This window comes from Chelonoidis abingdonii, chromosome 15, assembly GCF_003597395.2.
Source record: "Chelonoidis abingdonii isolate Lonesome George chromosome 15, CheloAbing_2.0, whole genome shotgun sequence".
NCBI classification, from domain to species: Eukaryota; Metazoa; Chordata; order Testudines; family Testudinidae; genus Chelonoidis; species Chelonoidis abingdonii.
Window position 1 is genome coordinate 36545429 of NC_133783.1, and position 24817 is coordinate 36570245.

General features: G+C 37.7%; 1 protein-coding gene across 1 annotated transcript in view; it reads right to left on the reverse strand.

Moving 5' to 3' along the window:
- ADGRA1 (adhesion G protein-coupled receptor A1) overlaps positions 1–24817 on the reverse strand; it is a 495656-nt gene that overhangs the window by 61220 nt on the left and 409619 nt on the right. Inside the window, exons 13-16 of the mRNA XM_075072712.1 lie at positions 16823–17030; positions 15687–15895; positions 8153–8280; positions 6822–6945 (exon numbers count right to left, since the gene is read on the reverse strand). Coding sequence (XP_074928813.1) covers positions 6822–6945; positions 8153–8280; positions 15687–15895; positions 16823–17030 — 669 coding nt within the window. The remainder of the gene's footprint in view (positions 1–6821; positions 6946–8152; positions 8281–15686; positions 15896–16822; positions 17031–24817) is intronic.

The window sequence follows — 24817 nt, forward strand, 5'->3', positions numbered from 1 at the left end:
CTTCACACTGAAGCTATTTTCCCATCCATTCAAGAATGCAAGAGTCACCAAAGATTACGATTATGAGGCACAGGATAATCCCATAACAGACCCCAAACAACAATTCAAAGTTGAATTCTTTAACCAGGTGCTAGATTGTGCAATACAATCAGTTGAAGAATGTTTCATGCAGCTCAAGGAACATAGTAGTATATTTGGGATGTCGTATGATATTCCAAAACTCCTCACTATACCTGAGGAAGACCTATACCAGCAATGCAAGACACTAGAGACAGTGTTGACACATGATGACATGCATGATATTGATACGACTGATGTAGGTGATGAACTGAAAGCCCTTTCAAGATACATTTCAGCAGGATCAACTCCAAAGGCTGTTCTGGAATATATGTGCACAAATAAGATGACCACCCTCTTTCCAAATGCTTTTGTTGCTCTGCGCATACTTCTAACACTTCCTGCAACAGTTGCCAGTGGAGAACACAGCTTCTTTAAGCTGAAGTTAATAAAAACACATCTATGCTCCACAATGACACACGAGAAGCTGGTCGGCCTTCCAACCATCTCAATAGAGCATGAGCTGGCCGAGACTGTGGACCTTTAGGAAGCAGTTCAAATCTTTGCAACCAAGAAGGCACAGAAAGCACCACTTTGATTATTCAAACAGATAAAAATGACAGTGTTTACTATGCAGACAAGAAAAGTTACGTTTGCTATTCAGGCATTTGAAAGTTAAGTGTTTCTTAAAATTTTTGAACAAGGCATTCTAAGTTGTTAGTTCTCCTTTATTGAGGTAGGTAGCAGAGCAGTACCATGAGAGGAGTAGATCAGGAACAAGGCAGAATTGAGACCTTTCAAAGTTTTGGCCCAAGCGAGGGGGTATGGGGGCATCATTTGAGCTCCCCGCCTCAGGTGCCAAAATGTTATGGGCCGGACCTGCCTATCTCCTGCTTAAGTTCTAGTGTGCTCAATAACCAGGGGAAGAGAGGCACTCTTCTTCCTAAAGATGGGCGTGAGGCCCAAATCCAATAGGCAGCCTCAATGGCTGCCTACATCTACACAAAACAGTAGGTGGGGGAAGGGAGCCCTTCCTTATAACCTTTAGCCTAATGCTTAGAGCACTCACACAGGATGCAGGAGATCATGGGTTCAAGTCCCCCCTCTGACTGATAAGGAGAAGGGATTTGAAGAGGGATCTGTCACCTCTCAGGTGAGTGCTCTAACCACTGGACTATGGGATATACTGATGTGGGTCTCTCTCTCAATCTTTTCTATTGAAATTATCCCCCTTCAATTAAATAATTGAATAATTAAGTTTTAATTGGGCCATAGAAAGAGTGAGAATGACTCTATTGCCTAGGACACGCACCTGAGAAACAGATCACTGGGAGAGATAGGCGCTTCCCTGCTGCCTGGACTTAGGCACATATCTCTGAGAAGGGGTAGGGTTTACGACACACCCATCTCATCCGATGATCCACTTCTCTCATTGGCTATTGTAGGGGGCTCCCCACCTAGCTTGCTGCCTTTGTAGATTGCATTTTAAGGTGCCTGTCTCTCCCCACTCATTGCATAGGGAACCTAGGTAAGAACATAAGAGCATAAGAACAGCTGTACTGAGTCATACCAAAGGTCCATCTAGCCCAATATCCTGTCCATTGACAGTGGCCAATACCAGGTGCCCCAGAGGGAGTGAACCTAACGGGCAATGATCAAGTGATCTCTCTCCTGCCATCCATCTCCACCTGACAAACAGAGGCTAGGGACACCATTCCTTACTCATCCTGGCTAATAGCCATTTATGGGCTTAACCTCCATGAATTTATCCAGTTCTCTTTTAAATGCTGTTATAGTTCTAGCCTTCACAAGCTCCTCAGACAAGAAGTTCCACAAGTTGACTATGCACTGTGTGAAGAAGAACTTCCTTTTATTTGTTTTAAACCTGCTGCCTATTAATTTCATTTGGTGACCCCCTAGTTCTTGTATTATGGGAATAAGAAATAACTTTTCCTTATCTACTTTCTCCACATCACTCACGATTTTATATACCTCTATCATATCCCCCTTAGTCTCCACTTTTCCAAGCTGAAAAGTCCTAGCATCATTAATCTCTCCTCATATGGGACACGTTCCAAACCCCTAATTATTTTAATTGCCCTTCTCTGAACCTTTTCTAGTGCCAATATATCTTTTTTGAGATGAGGAGACCGCATGTGTATGCAGTATTCAAGATGTGGGCATACCATCGATTTATATAAGGCAATAATATATTCTCCTTCTTATTCTCTATCCCCTTTTCAATGATTCCTAACATCCTATTTGCTTTTTGACCACTTCTGCTTTTTTGACCACCTAACTCAGGCATTTTGGGTGACAGTCTTGTTCCTATGATTTTCTAGGTGCCTAAAAGTTATGCATAACGTTGCAATGCTTAAGTCCATTTTTGGATCAGGATCAGAGAGACATGCTCAAATCACACCTCAAGACTGGGGTAGATTAGAGTGCTGAATTCAGATCTCCCAAGTCCCAGGCCGGCACTCTAATCAGTGGATCATTCTTCCTCTCTTTATAAATGACAAATAATGAGCAGCTAATAGGTAGCAAAATGAGGAAAACTATTTGAATGGGATTTTCATGCCTGAAAGAAATTTTTAGACATTTGGATTTCAGATTAAAATAAATACTGTACCATAAAAAGAAGGTTGTTTTTTTTTTAAATTTAGTTCAACCACTTGACATTCAAGGAGATAAAAAGGTGCATTAGTGGCCTAGTGCAGAAAACAGCCCTTGTTCATATCATTAACACTTTCTCTCTAAACTCAGATCAGTGTGAGACACTTAATTCTGGGGTAGAGCAACAGTTAAACTCAAATATTCTGCGAAGACACCTGTTGGCTAATGAGGTAGCACCTGAAGGGAACTCAGTTTATTATTTCACGTAGGTGAAAGAGTTGTAATGAGGTTATGTCGTGCAAAAGAAAGCGCTGGGGGTGTGAGGGTGAGAATGATGAGAAAGCTAGAAAAAGATTCACTTCACAATACTCAGAGCAGTGACTCCAGGTTTATTCCATCAGAAAAGGCTGCATTTGGAATTTTCTACAAAGCACTGCACCTTAAAACAGTGCAGGGCTGGACTTGTTTCAGGGCTGCATTTATGTTTACATTTGTAAAGCAGGGAGACACACTGAAGGTACTGTAACTGTATCCTCTATGGAATATATATGAACTTGTTTTGCTTCTTTGAGATAAATAATTTGAAATAGCGTCTTTAGGAAACATATGATTAACAAGCAATTTTATGGTAACAGCTTCTTCAGATACATCCTATCTGAAAGACGATCAGATAGTTTTGTACCAGCGTTCTTTTCTTTCTGCCCAGGTCCAGTTGTGCCTGCCAGAATTTAAACAGGGATCAGCCAATCCTCATTCCTGCTGACACAGTCCTGAGGGACACCTGAGCCAAATATGGCTATTTAAACAGGTTCTGCTCTGGCCTGACTGATCTTGACGATGTCTGTACTCATTGTGTGCACCCACTCCACAGGGTCTTGTGTGGAGCTGCTTGAGGGGCTATTGGGTATCATCATATAAATGAGCTCTCAGACACCCTGAGAACCCATCTGCAGGTCCCCTTTCCTTCCTGCACTGGCCCCTTACAGGATACTTCAGTGCTGCTGCAGCAATAATACCCACAGAGCTGTCACAAGAGGAGATAGGTACCAGGACTGGGGGCTCTGTATAACTTTTTTACATGTGTATGTTGGCAGGCAAGGAGGTTAGGAAGGGTAGTGGTGGTGAAACAATGGCTGCAAATGGACAGTATGTTCAGCCTGTGATATCAGCTGAAATATCCCCTTCATGGGTTGTTCAGTGCATTTGATATCCCCTGCTGTCAATCAGTTCCTCTCAGGGAATCAGAGAAGCAGTATGCATGTTCAGTGAGTCTGTGTCATCCCTGGACCCTAGGTGGAGTACAGTGCTGACATTGTCCTTAGACAGGGCATGGTCTTACGTGGGTGAGTAACCCTAATGCAGATACCTTGGGGGGTATGTGTGTGGGTTCTCGGGATCTGTTTAGATTTCTCTATGCTTTACAATGGTTGAGGATTTGGCCTAATACCATAAGAGGAAATAACTACCATATGCCTGCATTTTATGAAAAAATTCCTGTAGTTTATCATAGAATCATAGGACTGGAAGGGACCTCGTGAGGTCATCTAGTCAAGTCCCCTGCACTCATGTTATGTATTACTCATAACAGAATTATTTATAACTCATTTAACAAAATCTATCTTTCATTATCATTTTTACTGTGCAATCTGCAAAGTAAATAACCAGGCAAAAATTGTAACAACAGATGGTCATTTGTGACCATGTAATTACATGACCATGGCTGTCCTATTAACTTTCAAACTACAGATAAAAAAAATTGTAAATGATATTTAGATTTGCTAGAACTTAGAGGTTAATTACCATGCAATTGGCTAGATATTAAGAGATATTTATCTCAGAATAATGAAATAGACAACCATGTCCTATAAAATAATGTCATGTAAGGCATATTTTACAACATAGTGTTTACTGCATCAGAGAAGCTTACAATATTTATAGGTGCTGTTTGCTGAAAGTCATACAAATGTAAATGTTCCACTTTCAGAACAGGTTACAGAAAATTAGAAACAGAATTCCTACAATTGGCTATGGGAGCTGTATTATATAAATTCCTGTACTCTTAAAGAAATCTAAATGTATAAAATGTTAAGGACATGCTTCAAACAGTGTTAGAATTTTAAGTTGTGAAGAACAGGAGAATCCTAGCATGGAATTGTTGTCTTGTGGTTAGAACAAGAAAGCGTGAGTCAGGATTGCTAGGTTCTTCTTGTAGCCTTGTAATGTGACTTTCACTTAACCTCTCTGTGCCTTGGTTTATTCACCTGTGCAATGGATATAGTAGTAACAAACTCACTTGAGTGTTTAAGGTTATTTCTATTCACAAAGGGCTTTGACATCTTCCAGTTAAAGAATTATGTAAGTAGAAAATATTACATCAGTAAGAACAGTCTTGCAAATCCTCATTGGTATATTACACAGATCCTAAATATTTTACCACGATTTTTAATTGGATTGTATTTAAGAACGTCATAATACACTAAGCACTAACTGTATTAACTATGGATTCAAATACTGCCTTTATTTACACCCACACAGTGACATTCAATCCATTATAAAAATGGGGAGAATTGTGTGTCGTTTGCTTTCCGCAGACAGGAATAATTCAAAGTAAGATGTGTAACTTGCTGTCTATTCATTCCCTGGGTCATTATTCTAAGTGAGAGATTGCATCTCAATTAAATTTTACTTTATAAATAAATTTGATCAGGAAATACAGAGGGAAATACATGCTGCTATTTTTAGTAAGCCTGCTGAGCAATCATGAGTGCTTAGAAGAACAATTGCAACACTTTTTGATTCTCCTTGTTAGTAATAGAAATATTATAATACATGAATGAAAAAAATTTTTAATTAAAAGAGTGGGCAAAGAATAATTTATAAATTAGCGAAAAAAGGCAAGCAAGATTTATTACTGGTGATTTTTTTTTTAACCTCTTGACTGCTAAAACCCCATGAAGCTCTGCTCACTTTTGAATTAAATGTGAGAACAGAACTTCTAATATACTAGAACTGTGACTAGACTGTGCAGACTCAGTTTTACCATGAGTAATGGAAAGAGATCATTCACACATTCATTTTCAATGGACTGGGTTTCAAGACTATAGCCTGTTTAAGTAAAGGAGAAAACACATCTCATATTAGAGGTCTCAATGCTAATACAATTAGATAAAAGATGAGTGTTGCAGTCACAGATATTTTTGCTTAATGAAATTCTTTAGCAAAGGTTAGCAAAAATATCATTCATGAGAACAGGGGCATCTGTTGTAAAGAATTCCAGAAAGAAATATTAGAAATACAAGGCTGGATTTTAACTGGTCCTTGTGAGGTTTTGCTGAGAGGGGAGGACTGAAGCAGCCTTCTTCCCTTCCTCTCCTACCAAAGGACCAATCACAATCTCATTCCCTGTATCCAGGAGAGCACAAAGACTGCTCCCCCTGTGACTGTCTGGGGATGTACTTCCCCATATAAGAGGTTTCACAGGAGGAGGAGGTGGGGATAGTGCAGCCTGCACAACACCTACACTTGCATATCAGGAAGCTCAGTGAGGCTCCCTTACACACAAGCCCTTTCCTGGGGACAGGGTGGTATAAGCATTGCCTCCAAAGCCTGCGCTGAACTTAAAAGATATAATATATTATAAACATTAAGTTGCTAAAATATATTCAGTGGTTGCACAGTGGGCATAAAGGGCCTACATTACAAAGCAGAAACAGGTAGTTTAGTATGATATTCTCATGGTAAGCAACCACAATAGTAATAATCCTAACTTTGCCCTCTAGTCCGAAGATCTCAAAGGGCATTACAAACATGAATAAATCATATTCCCCAACACTCCTGTAAAGAAGAGAAATAGCATTAACTCCATTTTGATTTTGGATAGGGAAATCGACGACGGAGAAGTTAATATATTTGTCCAAGTTCACACAGCAACTAAGTGACACAGATGGAAATATAATTCAGAGTTTCTGACTTCCACTGTTGCACATTAGTCTTGACAATCCTCATAGTGATTATTAATTCTGGTACATATGCCTGAGAAAACATAGAATCTTTGATAAGAAAGAACATCACCAGTATTAAGTCAACATGTATAATTTCAGGGGCTTTTTTCCTTTTTAAAATAACGATAAGGTAACAAAGGTACTTACAGCTTGACATACAATTGGGTATTTTATGCGATTGATTCCACCAGCAAAGACAGCAAAAGTAAGAGCAGTATGGAAACAGAAGTTGAGAAGCATGTGCCATCCTTTTCTACTGATTCGGATTGTGCTGTTTAAAATTAATATATTTTTTCAATTCACATCTTGATTGTAAAAATCTTAAAATGCATTCTTATATTTTCGGAAAAAATATATTTGACATACAGATTTCAAACTCTCAGATTCTTGACTACTAGACTACCTGCAGCATAGAGGGTCTGTTTTAAAGCTCACTGAAGTCAATGGGAGATTTTTAAAATTTTTTTACTGACTTCAATGAGCTTTTTAAACAGGTCCAGAATGAAGAGTGATTCATGTATTTAAAAGGCTTTCTGCCAGATGTCAAATATGCAGTAGTCTAACTATGACAACGCTGAAGGATTACATATAAGTTGAAGATCAAAATTCATTACATTAAATACATTCTTAATTAATGTTTATCAGCTTATACAGTAAAATACATTCCTGCTCTTTTAAGTAGCTAATGACTTTTAACTACTGTGTACACATACACTTAAAAATCTCATTCATATAAATGAAATCACAAAGTTTCTAAAACCAAACAAATTTAAAAGCAAGAAAACACCTTTCTGATAAGATATTTATCAAATCCTTTGTACAATGTTATTCTCTTATTCCAAAACAATTAGTGTATCTTTCCAAGAGGCTGCTGTGAAACTGTAAGCTAGCATCCAGTAGTTTGATATCGAAGGTGGCCTTATATCACAGAGCTTTATGTTGCAGTGTCAAATTATAAAGAATACAAGAAATTTTAGGAACAATATAAGACACACATCTGCTTCTTTTTAGGGGAAGCTACAGTTTGGGAACAAGCCCACCACAATATTTTATGAGTTTATAGTTTTCTAGTCCTTAAATTTTGATTCTATGCGAAACCGATATTTGAATGGATAATTTTTCCAAATGGAGTCAAGAAGGACACATTACCATAAATTACTGGTTAGAAAAGTTTGTTTTGGTATGTGTTTTCACATGTAGAAAGGTTAATTATGAATGTTTTTGAGGGGAAAGTTCAATTTCCCTTTTCTCTCACACAGCTTAGTATAAACAAAACAGATTATTTGACTTTGTATACATTTTTACTTATGAAGCACCATTTTCCATTCTTTTTTTACTACGTTATACTGTAAATTTTAGTATCCAGCAATAACTAAAGCATTTAAGCATTTTATCTTTGTGCAAAGAAAAGATAGAAAAGGACTGCTTCAGTTCTATTCTAACATGAACGTGTGTTTGCCGCTGTATTGAATTCTTACCTGTGATGCACAATGTAAGTGATAATGGACGCAAACAGGCACAATAACATGACTGCAGTACATGCATATACCACAGGGTGCAGGAACTCCCCTGGGTACTGGGGAAAGGAGAGCACTGTCTTCAAATCCTGCCAAGGAAGGAAAATAAAATTAGCATTTTAAGAGATGAGAATCTAAGACTTTGCTGCAATACTCCCATCATTCCCAATTAACCCCCTCTAGATTTTCACATGCTGCATTTTGGAACAGGAAAGTAAAATGATGAATTTATCTGCATAAAGTTAATGAATTTACAATTTCATCAAACTGCTCTCCATGATTCTGCATATACTTCTCAGGGGGAAATTAACTTTCTTCCACAGGCAAGTCTGTCCTGATTTAAAAAAAATAATCCAGAAAGAAAAATGTGCAAAATTCCACAGCAAGTAGATATCAGTAATGTCTGTGCTATCTGATAGCATAAACTTTATGCATCTCTTTTACTATGACAGTGAGTACAAAATATCTATTTACCATGAAGTTCCCTAGATGGCACATATTCTACTTCCAACGTACTTGTTTCTTCTTAAGGAAACAGAAATGTGACAAGAGACCCAAGATAGCTAACTGAGAGGATTCATTGTTAAGATACTACAGGAGTCTGATCCTCAGCTGCTGTAAATCAGCATAAATTCAAGTGGGCCAATAGATTGGAGTAGAATGTCTTTCCATAAAAGAGTTAAATGCCACCTTTGAAGCACACATGCATAGCTTCTGTTAACGTCAGTAGGAAATATCTAAGGGAAAAATGTATATGAAGTCAAGCACTTTGACATTCTAAAGGAACCACCATCTAGAATTATACGGCTGTAAAATGCTGCCGTAATCAGAAATCTCCAATCACTCCCTCTAATAGTAAAGGTGTCAAGCTCACTTATCACAGGTGTAAATGGCTGCACCATATGGAACGCAGTAGACAATCAGGCCCATAGAAACTAGAGATGGAAAAGACTTATTACAGCATATAATTCATCCACTACAGGATTTTTTTTTTTTTATAAGTTTCACCACAAACAGGGTTTTCACCACTTTCCCGTTGGAACCCATATGAAAATAAATTGTCTAAAGCAGATTAATCCATAAAGATGGCCTAGAGGGTGATATAAAAATATAAAGAAGTGTTGATAAATTATATCACGATAGTCCAGAGATATCCAACAGCAAACACTGAGAAAGGAGGGGGAGAAGTTATTTTGCTCTAGAAACCAGGTAGAGGCAACACTTCTGTGCTCGCTCACAAAAATATATGAATTAATAAACAAGACAGTGCACTTCAGAAAAGGTAAGTTTTTGTAATCTTGGTATTTATATTGGTAAGTTCTGAATTTAGGATTCAAAGTTAGATAAAGTACTACGATTGAAGACAAATATATAAAAATATAATTGGCTTAAGCTTTTAAAAAATAAGTGCCTGAAATCATCCTTGTAAGGATGAGATTTTCTTAAACACCTAAGTGACATAGGAACAGAAGCGCAATTTTAAGTCTATTGGACTTATGAACTTTTGGAAATCCCACTCCTGATTCCCTCTTAAAAGTAGTCTGATTTTCAACAATGCTGAACACCCAAAAGCTCCCTTTGCCTTCCACAAATAGAATAGGCCTATTTTCTCTGAAGAAAAGTCTGATACACCCTAATTATATTATCCTTCTAAATTACATCCCTAAAATAATCACTACAGACACGAGTTACTCTCAAAAGATTTAGAGGTTCAAATGAGTTTGGAGAAGAATCTCAAGTTCTAGAACTTTAGCTGATCCTTATTTTAACAATCTGAACTTTATTTGTTCACAAAACTGGATCACTTGAATAGGTTTCATTAAATTTCTGGCACTTTCTGCTTCCACTCAGGATGAAAATGTTGAGAGTACCCTCCCTTATAATATTGTGACACTTCTGGCAAATGAAATTCAATGTTGATAAATGCAAAGTAATGCACATTGGAAAACATAACCCCAACTATACATACGAAATGATGAGGCCTAAATTAGCTGTTACCACTCAAGAAAGAGATCTTGGAATCATTGTGAGTAGCTCTCTGAAAACATCCACTCACTGTGCAGCGGCAGTCAAAGAAGCTAGCAGAATACTGGGAAACATTAAGAAAGGGATAGATAATAAGACAGAAAATATCATATTGTCTCTATATAAATCCATGGTATGCTGACATCTTGAATACTGCATGCAGATCTGGTTGCCCCCTCTCAAAAAAAGATATACTGGAACTGGAAAAGGTACAGAAAAGGGAAACAAAAATGATTAGGGGTATGGAACAGCTGCCATATGAGGAGAGATTAATATGACTGGGACTTCTCAGCTAGGAAAAGAGATAAGGGGGATATGATAGAGGTCTATAAAATGATGACTGGTGTGGAGAAAGTAAATAATCAAGTGTTATTTACTCCTACTCATAACACAAGAACTAGGAAGAACAAGAGTACTTGTGGCACCTTAGAGACTAATAAATTTATTTCAGCATAAGCTTTTGTGGGATACAGCTCACTTCTCCGGATGCATAGAATGGAACACACAGACAGGAGATATTTATACATACGGAGAACATGAAAAGATGGAAGTATGCATACCAACTGGAAGAGTCCAATCAATTGAGATGAACAATCGTCAGCAGCAGAAAAAAAGCTTTGAAGTGATAATTGAGATGACCCATAGAAGGTGTGTTCCATTCTATGCATCCAAAGAAGTGAGCTGTAGCCCACGAAAGCTTATACTGAAATAAATTGTTAGTCTCTAAGGTGCCACAAGTACTCCTGTTCTTTTTGCGGATACAGACTAACACAGCTGCTACTCTGAAACAAGAACTAGGGGTCACCAAATGAAATTAATAGGCAGGAGGTTCAAAAGAAACAAAAGGAAGTATTTCTTCACACAACTCACAGTCAACCTGTGGAACTCTTTGCCAAAAAATGTGAAGGCCAAGACCATAATAGGGTTCAAAACAGAACAATGACTATTAGCCTGGGTGGGCTGGGATGCCAAACCATGCTCTGAAGTGTCCCTAGCCATTGTCTGCCAGATGAGGGGAATGTGCGACAGAGGCCGGATCACTTGCTGATTACCTGTTCTGTTCATTCCCTCTGAAGCACCTGGCATTGACCACTGTCAGAAGACACAATACTAGGCTAGACAGAGAATTGGTTTGACCCAATATGGCTGTTCTTATGTTCTTCTCATCCTGGTCAGAATCAGAAGAGGAAAAGGATGTGTGGAAAACTCCCCCAGTTTCCCCCAAAAGAGAGTTCAGAGTTGTTCCAAGATTTATGTTGAGCAAAGATTCAGTTTGGTTCTATTGTTGTGAAATTGACCTGGCCATGCCTAGTTATCAGGTACCAGATAGATGTCCCCGACTACACCATTCTCCTGACATTCATACAAAGAAAATTAACAATCTTTTACATTATTTTTAAAAATTAGAATGATACACTAAGTCCTGTTTTATGGTGATAAAATATAAGAAATGATAATTTCAGACTTCTCGTTTGGCAAAAATTCATTAAAAAGAAGAAGAAAGAATCCTAACAGCATTCATTAATACATTTTCTCTTCATTTAGAAGCATACTGTTTAGACAAATTGGGGAATTTCACTTCTATTTATTTACTAAATGTGTGGAAATTATTATGGACAAAACCAGTCTGATAGGGACAGGGGCAGCTCTATGTTTTTCGCCGCCCGAACCATGGCAGTCAGGGAGCCTTCAGCAGCATTTCTGCAGGAGGTCTGCCGGACATGTGGATTTGGCGGTGGTTCTGGGGGTGATCTACTGGTCCTGTGCCTTGAGTGTACCTGCCGCTGAATTGCCGCCAAAACCGCGGGCTGGCAGACCTCTCGCAGAAATGCCACTGAAAGCTCCCTGACTGCCGCCCTCACGACGACTGGCACGCTGTCCCCCTCCTCCGCCCTGGCTTGCCACCCCAGGGACGAGCTTGCTGTGCTGGTGCCTGGAGCGCCCTTGGATAGGGAAAGGAATGGACTGTACACAATTACAATAACATTCATCCTCATTAAATTGTGACTCTGTTCTAAGAAAAAAGAAATAAAGAAAAACAAAGGAAAATATATGACAAAGATTTAATCACAGATTTCAGAGGTTCTCATTTTATCTCAAGAGTTATAGTTCTCTAAGCTATATGCTATAATTGAAGGAAACTACAACTACTCGAAAAAAATGCTGTTCTTGCAGACATTAAAATATTAATATAACACTCATTTCGTAAGTGATGCACTCATATTTGTCTATACTTATTAAAAGCTTCTGCTTGTTACAAAACAAACTTTGGTAATTAGATATACTAAGGCTTTAGAATTTGTTCATTTATAATGCTACAATAAATCAGAACAATTTGCTTTATATAGGTGCATTTTTATCTGTATCTGAAGATCTAAAAGTTCTCTGCATAGAGTAAATAATAAAGCCTCACATCACCTCAGTGAGAAACTAAGTATTACTAATACCCCTTTTATACACAGATAAACTGAGGAAGGGAGAAGTTAAGGTGTCTTAACCAAATTCATGCAGCAAATCAATGGCTGACACAGGAATAAAACTCAAGGGTACTGTCTCACAGTCTTCAGTTCTAACTACTAGACTACACTTTTCAACAATCGATCAGGGGAAAATAATGCTATGCAAAAATCTTGATGTAATGAACTCCCTACTAGCCACTTGCCCAAGCAAAAACAGTGTGAAGTGGGTTACATTATATCCACTTATATCTCACTCCCAAATCAAGCACTGAAACTTTCAAATTATATCACTTGAACAACATCACGGAGAGAAAAACAGCTAAACATAAATACCTGCATAAACATTTTACTCTCAGCTATTAATTATTATGGAGAAAAATCTCAAATAATATTTACTAAACGAAAACAATATTAAAACAATCTTTCTGAAGAAGTCCTCCACTAAACCTAGATTTTAATACTTTGTGGTCATAGTCAGCAGCAACTCTAGAGAAATAACTCGATGGTCCTCTTACGATATTCCAAAAAGTCTCCCTGTCAAATACATAATAGCTATGATGAATCTGAACATGTGCCGTGCTAGCAGTACAATGCACAGCTGAATTAATTTAGGCATCTACTTCATCTTGTTCCACAGCAGGGTATACATTATCTTGATAGTAATGCAAACCTTCAGGATCACTGTTAACTTTATTACTGCACTTCAGTTTAAATGTATTAGTTCAATTCACTGATATTGACCCACATCAGAGTAGTGCTTTATTAATTTTGATTGTTCTATGTATTTTTTAATTGTACAGTAGGATTTTAAAAAGATATCCCAGTACATGGCATCCCATTCTACTGAGACACAAATACAATGCTACCTATTTTTAATTTACTGTTAGGGTAAAATACATTAGGTACTCAGGTGATCTGATTAGATGAAGCTCTGTATTTTATTATTATAACTTAGTAGATCATTAGAATAATGCTTCACTATTCTGATATGAACAACAAAACACCTAGAAACACCTTAATCTAAATCAAACTCAACAAATCTCTCATTTTATTCCCCCCAAATGCCACATTAACAAATAAGACACTAACATTTACAACTATTAATGCACTTAATTATGCTGCTAAAGTTTTCCATTGGTTCTTCCGGAAGACCTTGGAAGACATGTCTGGATAAACATTGCAAAAAAACATTATTTCTTTTCTTAACAGAGATTGAGAAACACAGGACAGGCCATATTACATTATTTAGAGTTGTACCAACTACTAAGGCAAAGTAGGATGTGAAAAATTTTATTTTGATGATGCTTTGCCCAGATCAAAAAGGAGATCCATATATAGGGAAAGAAAAGATGGAGTAATGAAACAAACAAAACCAAAAAAAACCCCCTAAATCAAAGTAACAAACATAAAAAGTCCTAGAAAACTCAACATGTTACATTTTACCAGATGATATAAGCATGGAATAAATTTGATACAAATGTCTAAAATAAAGATAAAATTAGTCAATCTTTAAATTAGTATATGATTTTTGTAAACAAAACAAGCAAATGTGTTGCTTGTGAGTAAATGATTAGTAGCCACTTAATAATTAAGAAAACTTTAAGTATGTTAACTTGAACTGAAACAGTTCTAGAAAGAGACAGCCATTTTGGGTGGGGTACCTGCAAAGTCAACAGGTGTTTTCTTTAAAATATTTAGAAAAACCTCTTCAGAACAAAATTGTGTTTCCTATTTGGGAAAAAAACCCACAAATGTCCAGAAAAAATAAGTCTATATGAGCTATAAAAAGATAAGACATGTTTGCAATCATCTCATCTTCAGCAACAGGATGCTAAATTCTGAGCCATTCAGGCATGTGTGAAAATATGATCAAATAACTCTGAGGGAAATCAGTTCTTATAAAGCAGACAATAATTCCGCATTTAACTACTCATTGTCACAGCTTCGCGCAATGATTGGCTGACATCTATGCTCCATCTGACAGCAGCAGATTGGTATTCTCTGCACACGTCTTCTCAATTCCTGTCATCTATGTTTGCTGTCCTTTACAAATACACACAATGCATTATTTACTCAACTATAAACCTTTCAAAAACATTCACAAGCAGTACCAACCATGTACAAATGCACCAGCATTTAGGGAAAATTCAGTATTAGGCATACACAAGTAACTAATCTATTTACAATCAGCTCACAATGACCCTTTTAAATGATGTAAAAGATTGTCAACAATGTGTTCTTCAATCAACAACTTTAGATTTTTTCATTTGTTTTTCTTTTTCTCAGTCAAGAAGCCATTTATTATTGCATACGTGTGCCTTTTGTTTTCATTAAGGTAACTTTCTGTTAAGCGTGGTAGTTAAATAACTGCAGTGTGAACTGCAAGTGTGACTGAGAACAGACCAAAGCAGCCTGATGTGTTAGTATTGCACAGAAATATTTTTTTTCATGAACAGCAATTTAGCAAAAAAACCATTATCATCAGTATACAAACTAAAGCTCCCAGAACACCGGCAAGGACAAAAAAGTGCTTGTTTAAAAGAGCAAGAGATGTTATTCACTTCCATTTATTAAATGATTCAACATTGCGGTATGCCTGCAACTAATTAGTATGATCAACACAGTGTGAGGCAGGAACAAAAGCAGATGAGCTTTCTGAGATATATTGATGTAAAAGCACACGAGTATACATTTAAAAAACCTTCTCCTGTAATTTATAACCTTCATGTACTGATCATTCCTTGATGGAACTTTCATCTGACAAGATTGACTTAAATGTCATTTACGATTGGGCCTCTCTCTAGATGTTAGGCTGAGATGACCACCAGGCTTATTCACTTATTAGCAGTTAAATAATTTACTTTTCTTTAAGGTTGTATTGTATAAAACATCATGAGGAATGAAACCTCAGTTATAGGCAAGCAAGGATGGTTTATGTACATATAAAAGGAATACATCTGTGTATATATAGATATATATTTATAGATATACTTGCTAAGTCATATACTCACCATTAGCACTGCAAAGTTACTGAAGTGTGTACTCTGAATGATGGTAATATTGCCTGCAGAGCTAATTATGTGGCACCCTTCTCCACACCAGCCTCCATGTCCATCTAGAAGGTCAAAATCCCAAAAGGCTGCAATGGGGTCTATACCTCTTACAAAGTGTCTCAAACCTATAGTAAGAGGGGTGGTGAGGTTTCCAAAACTGCATCCATCTGCAAAAGCAACAAACCGAATCAGAGAAATAGAGTGGAAAATCCTTTACTGCTGAATGCTGTATATTCACAGATTCAAAAATGTATTGAACTATGGAAAACCAAGCAATAGCCACATATTCCTTTCTGTATGAATTAAAACAAATACAGAAAAGTTTACTACAGTTTAAATGAATCTGAAAGACTATTTCAGCCTGTTGAGGTATCTGATTGATCTGATCATCATTAATAAAGCTAGATTTGTTGTGTAAGTCTTAAATTAAGACACGTTACACTATATACTCATGTAACAAAAAAAGAGCAGTCTCTTAGTATGATTAATAGCTAAGGCAGTTTTGCACTTTTAAAGTTACATTAAAATGCTGTTTTAAAAGCAAATGGAAATGCGAATACTATTCAGAATAAAATAAAACTATTAAAATTGCCTGGATGACTAATTAACATAATTAGTCACAGTTCTGTAAGATTAATCACACTGAGACAAAAGCCTCTAACACCACCTATTTTAGGTCCTTCATATCAAAAAGTATGCTGGTGAATATTAAGATACATGCAACAGGGCATTAACACCCCCCTCATCTTAATATTTATCTGAATCCAGGGTGATGGTATTGCATTTTTCCTTGAATAGATTAAAACAAGGTTCTTTTCTATTTCGCCTTGGTTGGAGATATAAGCTTCTGTCACAACAACATAAATAAATTGTGAAACCTAATTTGCATTCTGTTCCTACAATAACTACACTTCTCTTATGGACAAATTAATTTGAATGAAATCATACATATATGAATAAATCCAAACACTTGTGTTAAAGAAACAGGTAGACCCCAGTCCTCAGCATACTGTACACTTTGCTGCTCCATTCTCTACATAATCAAGTATACCGTAGTTTTCAGATTAAAAGAAATAATGAATAACACTGCTCACCTATTTTAGCAAAGACAGCTGGTGTGGTAACCGTCCTACGTTTCCCGTCATCTGCAAGATTTGATGAGTTTCCCGTGCTAGGAAAGAGTTTTCCATTCCGAAAGACAATAAACTGTAGCTTGCAAGTGGAGTTATCAACAGATTGCAAGGCTGAAGACTGAGAGAAGACAGACTGTGGCAAATGAACTGAAGCTACTGCTACAGCATTCTGTACAATGAGAGGAAAAAAGAAAAATTTAAAATGCAAATCACAACAGGGTTGCTTTCAGTATGTTTTAAACTCCTGTACAAGAAATGTATGCTGCTTCCCTTTTCCAACAGACTAGAAGCAACCAAACAAGCAGGAGCCGTAACCATGGGAATAGGATTGGTACAGCGCATATTAAAAGGAAAAACGTTTTGATTGAATGTGAGAGCCTATATGGTCAAGCTCCCTGCCGCAGAGGTGCAAATGGTTCTTACCATGCCTGCTAGAGGGTCCATCAACACTGCAGATCTGATTTAAAGAGACAACCTCTACCAGCTTTTCTCCTTTACTTAAAACAGAATCAGACAATTTACATGAATTTTTTTCTCTGAAAGGGTACTTAAAGAGTACTGGTATAATTTTATTAATACAAAAATTACATCAGTGGAGAATTCTAAACAAAAAATGCAGTGTAGTAAATATATTTTATGGATAGTATTTCATTCTTCTTCACATAAAGAAAATTATTCATCCAACTCCATGTTTTAGTAAATCTAGCACTATAAATATATCAAAGTACTAATGTAAGCAAAGAAAGCAATGTTAGCATGAAGCAAATACAAAGACTGTCAGATCACGATAATGGCTTTGACTTGTGAATGTTATACACTATTATGTGAGTAGAGACTTCACTTACAAACTGAATATAAACACACCAAAATGAATGTTATGCTGATTTTTCTCATCATTCATTCCTCTTTCTCCTGCACAAGAGGGAACCTTATCAGTAAGCACTAAGATGAGTACAAGAAAAAACAAAAGGGGAGCAGAGGGTAAATAAACAGGACAAGAGATTGGCCTGAGTCTATTTGTGTGAAAAGTCTATTTATTTAAAAACAAACAAATTGAAAAATGTTCTGAGTAATTTACATTCCCCCAAAGGCAAAGTACAGCTTCTGTGCACACAATTTGCATAGATTATCACACAATTTACTTATAGCACATGTGCAGTACCTTTTCAAAAATTAAAACAGAATCATCTTCCCAATCATACAGACAAACATGACATTAATATATTTATATGTGTTGGGAAGGATACATGTGTGATAGATACATAATGCTACTCAGGTGAGTGAGCTGAAAGGCTACAATCATGTAACAGAGGGTTCTTTTGACATCATAGGTATGAGAGCAAAGATTGAGTGGCTTGTGATGTCATCACAACTTTTAGATGAGTGGGTATAGGCTTACTCACAATTCTCCTCTGTTGCAGTGCACATTCTGGAAGATTTTAACATGACAAAAGTGCTTAAAAATTACATAAAAGTACTTCTGGACTGGATGACATTTTCTTATCTGGAAGATGTCATTTGTTAGATAAAGACATATTGGAAAAACAGAACAAAAAACAACAGGAGAAAATCTTGTAGATATTTTTAATCTCACCATCAGATTTTAAAACAGCTGAGGAAGTAGCCATTGTTAGGATGCTGGAATTGTGACATGAGCAGTAACTCAGTCAATCATCATGCACTCAACTTCAGATAATTTTTATATTGCAGTCCCCATTGATTATAATGCTGTACAATCTCTCCCTGGTTATTCCCTCATACTTTAAAAAAAAGTCATATTTCACTGTTATGATATCATACAGTAGCTGTGAAAATATGAACCTCTGATGACATCACCTTAGTCACAAAACTGTTTTCAACAACTAGATGTAAGGATTTTTACTAAGTCCATTCATCAAATTTCAGCAAGTACCTATTGAGGACTTCTGTAGGGTTGCACGTGAGTGTGAGCGAGGTTATAATTTATTTATATTGCTCTTTTATTATTATTACTGTGTGCTGGAAGCAAGAAAAGCACTAAATTACACAAATTATTTAGTACATAAAAAGGAGAAAGCTAGCAGCTCTTGAATAAGATTATGATAATGAGACTGACTCCTAAAAGCATTGGGATAAATAATGATGTACCATAGCTTGACAAAAGCAGCCGTGAATAAGCTGGATGAACACAAGGGGGTTTTATAGAGTATTTACTGAGCTAGAAAACTATTAAGCCAGTGTGATTCTTAAGCTCTTCCATACTGTGACTCCATGTTACAGAGGGGAAAAAAAGTTGTGGATCCCCCTTTCCCAACGAGGTGTAAAGGAAAGTGGAAATAATGCCCTTGAGCTTGCTCAGAATCCCAATATTGAGAAACCACGATCTAAGCCAATCAGAGTTGGAATGCTGTCCATGTATTGCAAATGATTTGTGGAAATACCTACACTTCGCTGAGGAAGTCTGATGTGCATAACACTACAGAATGGTGAGTCAATCAGATAATAAACGAACAGACTAATTACATTGTTGTACACAGTATAACTGTAGCAGTGTTGGCCTCAGGATATTAGAAAGGGTGGGTGAGGCAATATCTTTTATTGGCCCAGGGCCGGCTCCAGGCACCAGCTGACCAATCACATGCTTGGGGCGGCACCTTGTATGGGGCAGCCAATCTTGGGATGCTGGGGCGGCGCTCGGGGTTTTTTTTTGTTTCGGCAGGGCAGTGCTCGGGGGGGTTGTTACAGCAGGTGGCGCTCAGGGTTTTTTTTTGTTTGTTTCTGCGGGGCAGCACTCAGGGTTTTGGGGGGATTTTTTGGTTTGGTGGGGCGGCGCGGCGCTCAGGTTTTATTTTTTTTGGCAGGGCAGCGCTTTGATTTTTTTTTTTGTTTCATTGGGGCGGCACTTGGGGGGGTTGTTATGGCGGGGCGGTGCCCCTTTTTTTTTTTTTTTTTTGCTTGGGGCGGCAAAAAAGTTAGAGCTGACCCTGTATTGGACTAACTTCTGTTGGTGAGAGATACACACACACCTTGTCTCTGTAGGATTAATTACAGACAAATGAAATTTTTTCTTCATTAGCAGAGCTGAGAAAATAATCTGTAACAAGACACTTCATTGCTGAATTGTCTCTTTTTCTTTATAAAAAATGCCCACAAACAGATAGCAATTTTCAAAAATATAGCTATTTTGAAATTATCTACCAAAAAATCTCTGAATAACACTTGATCTGTACTTCATTCATGAGCATTTCATTTTGAGCATTTAATATTTCAAATAAAAGTTGTTTTGAGTGGATATACAGAGCATGTGGGTTTGGTTTTTTTTTCCCCTCCCCCCCGATTGGAGATGTGTAAATCTAAAGAGCAAATACTCATGATTATGCATTCAAAATTTGCTTTCCATGAATATTCTGCAATGATAGATTAAAACTGGCTGTTTCAAGCACACATTCCTGCCAATAAACTCATCTGCTAGAATATTCATGGAACACACACACACACACATTGTGAGTGCCTACACATTCACATTGCTGTTTAAAAACATGAACAAATATTTGTGAACAATTTTTACATCTTAGCCAAGTGAGAAATTTTTTTTCAACAGCATTATTCATATGGGGAAGGTGTACTGTATATTAGAACGCTCTCTTCTGTAACAGAGGAGGCAGCAGAGTCTCATGGATAAAGCACTGGCCTAGTTGGAAGACTTGGCCTCTGTCCTTGGCTCTGACGTTAACCTTCTGTGTAAGTGCAGGCAAGTTATGTCACCTCTCTCCCTCAGTTTCCAACTTGCAAAATGCAATAATGATATTCACTTCCTTTATAAGACATTTTGAGAGCTACATAGGGTGACCAGATGTCCCAATTTTAAGGGATAGTCTTGATTTTGGGGTCTTTTTCTTATATAGGCTCCTATTACCCTTCATCCTGTCATGATTGTTCACATTTGCTATCTGGTCACCCTAGAGCTACAGCTAAAAAGCTTTACAGAAAAACAGTTTTAGTATTATTTATAATATTAATATTACATCTGGGGAGACTTATGACTGAATGAATCAAGTGCCAATTGCTGTACTATATGTAAAAATTGTTGTTATGGTTTAAATGAAGACTTTCCCCCTGTTACAAATTTTATTTAATTACTATACTATGAAACTGCATATGTATGGCATTTTACAAAATTCAACTAACAGTATTTATTATGAGAAGGAGCTCCACCCTTATGACAATTATAACACTGCCCTAAAAATGCCATCTGGTGTCTAGCAAGGGAACTGCAGCTTCAAAAGATGTTCAGATTCAGCAATGACACCTTGCATTTGCTCAGTGAAAGGCAGAAAAAGCTGCCAGCTTGTGCAGTTTATTTAACCATTAGGATTTATACACTCAGTGGGGTTTTTCAAAATAATTATGTAGGTAATCCAGTCATGACAGCAGGGCTGTTTGCATTCCATTTCTCACGACTGTATTTAGACTAGACACACCGTTCAAAAGGGGAAATACTAGACCGATTGGAACTAGTTCAACACAATGTTTTTCCAATGGAAACACTGATTGGTTGAAATCAAAGTGTTCCATGGGAATCTGTCAACTTCGATGAAATTCTGATGGAACTGTGCCTGCCAGGAATGTTACCAAACCCACCTGGTTTCTTGCCAGCTCACCTGCCAGCTCCTCAGCAGACCACCAGAGGAGCTGAAAGCCTGCAAGCCCTGGCTCATGGCTTTTTGAAATCCAGGATTCCTAGAGTTCCTGGCTCTTGCACAGCCTGCCAGGTAAATCCATCCTGGAGCCAAGGCTCCCAGCCTCCTCATCAGCCTAGAAGCCCGTGAGCCCCAGCTCGCTGAGCTGCTTGGCTCCTTCACTGGCATGCTGCAACATTAGATAAGGATTAAACAAAAAGGAATTTTGACATTTTCTAAACAAAATTTCAGAATTTCCATTTTGTGGAAAATTTTGACATTTCAATTTTGTTTTACTTAAGAATTTTACTTTGGAATTTCCCACAGAATAGGAATTCCAGTTACCACACAACTCCAGAAACTCTAAAAAGGGACATAAAAATCCAAGAGAACAATACTGAAATTAACAAGTTTGTCTGAAGTGTTGTTGTAGCCATCTTGGTCCCAGGATGTTAGAGAGACAAGGTAGGTGAGGTAATGTCTTTTATTGGATCAACTTCTACTGGTGAAAAAGCCAAGCTTTTGAACTAAACACAGTTCTTCTTCAGACATCACCCACCTTGCCTATTAAAAAGTTTAAAATTTCTCATACCATAAATAGTGAATGATCATCAAAATACTGAGTTACTGACTCTTGACTTTTTTGTAGCTCATGCATGTGTGACTCATATTAAAAATGTTTAAGGGAAAAAGTGAAAGATTTAAAGTGAATTTCTTCCCCCAGGCAATTTTACTATGGCCTGGAGCACACTTCCTCATAATTGATGCTAACATTCACAAGGAGTTTTTAAGTGTTTAGAGAACACATTGCTTAAGGTGCCTTTGTGATATAGTAACCCTCTTCCTGGTTGCCCTCTGCTTTCATGACCTTTACTTCTTTAAGAGGCCTGCTCCTGTTTTCAGCATTCGTTGCTGATTGTCCTACTCTAGCTAAATGGAATTGGAACGTTGTAAGGAAACTAAGCACCAATTATCAGAGGTTTGTTATTAACATATTTTCCTGCTTGCCCTGTGCTGGAGTGACATCCATTGGATGATCAGGTATACAAACCCTTCTTCTAGCACTGCTCTTGCTGTTACCATTACTATACTGCGCTGCAAGAATATGAGGGTCTTATTCCATTGTAGCTGGAGTGCTCCATCAGCTGTAGTGAGTCAAGACACAACAGAAACCCTTCCCTCTGGCTGCATACATCTTGAAAGGAGTGCAGTGAATGAGGCCAGGACTCTCACACACTATTTGTCAAATATTACAATATAATATCATAAAATATTTTCTGCAACCAAGGTAATTGCAGCTTGTATGGTGAGGAGTGATTGAGGAAGAAACCTGCAAGACCAATTGTCTTCTTCATTATGCATCTTGTATATAAATGGATTTCATAGAGCTCTTGCTGTAAACAGAGTAGTACACCGAACTACAAGATAACAAACACATATCTAAGGATGTATTTTATTATATGATATTACACTACTTGAGAAACAGCATGTGCTCATATAGTTAGAAATTGTGTGACAGATAATTCAAACGCACAAAAGGAAAGATTTAAGGTTGCATGGGCAGCCTTAACTTTTGCATTTCCTGATTTTTAAGTGCTTCAACTTTGCTTGATTTAAATTCTTCTTCAACTAATTGGGAATCCACCACATCCCTAGATGAGCTGTTCCAATTGTTAATTTCCCTAACTTAAAAATTTGCATCTGAATAGGAGGTCAGAAGAAAACAATCTCTGGCAAAAATGAAACAAATACAGCCACCTCAATCTCGCAATCTGAAAGAGAAGCTGGCAAAGAAATACAGAAAGTAGGTGCACTGCTTCCAAACATGAAAGAATTTGATGATTGTCTAATGGATTGGGATGTATTAAGGATATAATACATCATACTGATACAGATCTGAGTGTGCCACCAGAAATACATGTACCACATAAAGTTGCATTAGCAGTAAGAGAGCAAGTAAAAACTGAACTTGGCTGGATGGTAATGTCAGGTGTTACTGAACAAATACAGACACCAACTTACTGAGCTAGTTGTATGGTCCCCACAATAAAATCAAACAGAGGATTTATAAACAAATATAGAATATCCAAAAGATGAAAACAAGGACCTAACGAGACCTGCTCCATTAAAATTGCTGAGGAGGGCCTATCAAGACTTCAAAATAAAAGAGTATTTTCAGTTTGGGATGCATGCCAAGGGTTTAGGCAGACTGACTTGATACAAAAAGTGCAAAACTCTGCACTTTCAATTCCCCTTGTTGGCAGATATTTGTTGAAACAACTTCCCGTTGGGATTGTCTCAGCACATGAGACAGACTGAGGTATCACATCCCCGATCCTTGTGGTTCTAGAGTGGGCAGAAATAAATGTTGAGTTGCTGATTTGGAGCAAAAATAATGGCTCCTTCATTGGCAATTAATGAGAGCCTTTGTAATGTTCTTCAATGTGCCAATTAAAAAAGGGAAGGAGGAGGATTAGGGGAACTACAGGCCAGTCAGTCTCACCTTAGTCCCTAGGAAAATCATGGAGCAGGTCCTCAAGGAATCAATTCTGAAGCACTTAGAGGAGAGGAAAGTGATCAAGAACAGTCAGCACGGATTCACCAAGGGCAAGTCATGCCTGACTAATCTAATTGCCTTCTATGATGAGATAATTGTCTCTGTGGATGAGGGGAAAGCAGTGGACATGTTATTCCTTGACTTTAGCAAAGCTTTTGATACCGTCTCCCACAGTATTTTTGCCAGCAAGTTAAAGTAGTATGGGCTGGACGAATGGACTATAAGGTGGATAGAAAGCTGGCTACATTGTCGGGCTCAACAGCTCCATGTCTAGTTGGCAGCTGGTATCAAGCAGAGTGCCCCAAGGGTCAGTCCTGGGGCCGTTTTTGTTCAATATCTTTGTTAATGATCTGGAGGATAGCGTGGACTGCACCATCAGCAAGTTTGCAGATGACACTAAATTGGGAGGAGTGGTAGATATGATGGAGGGTAGGGATGGGACCTAGACAAATTAGAGGATTGGGCCAAAAGAAAACTGATGAGGTTCAACAAGGACAAATGCAGAGTCCTGCACTTAGGACGGAAGAATCCCATGCACTGCTACAAACTAGGGACCGAATGGCTAGGAAGCAGTTCTGCAGAAAAGGACCTAGAGGTTACAGTGAACGAGAAGCTGGATATGAGTTAACAGTGTGCCCTTGCTGCCAAGAAGGCTAACAACATTTTGGGCTGTATAAGTAGGAGCATTGCCAGCAGATTGAGGGATGTGATCATTCCCCTTGATTCGGCATTGGTGAGGCC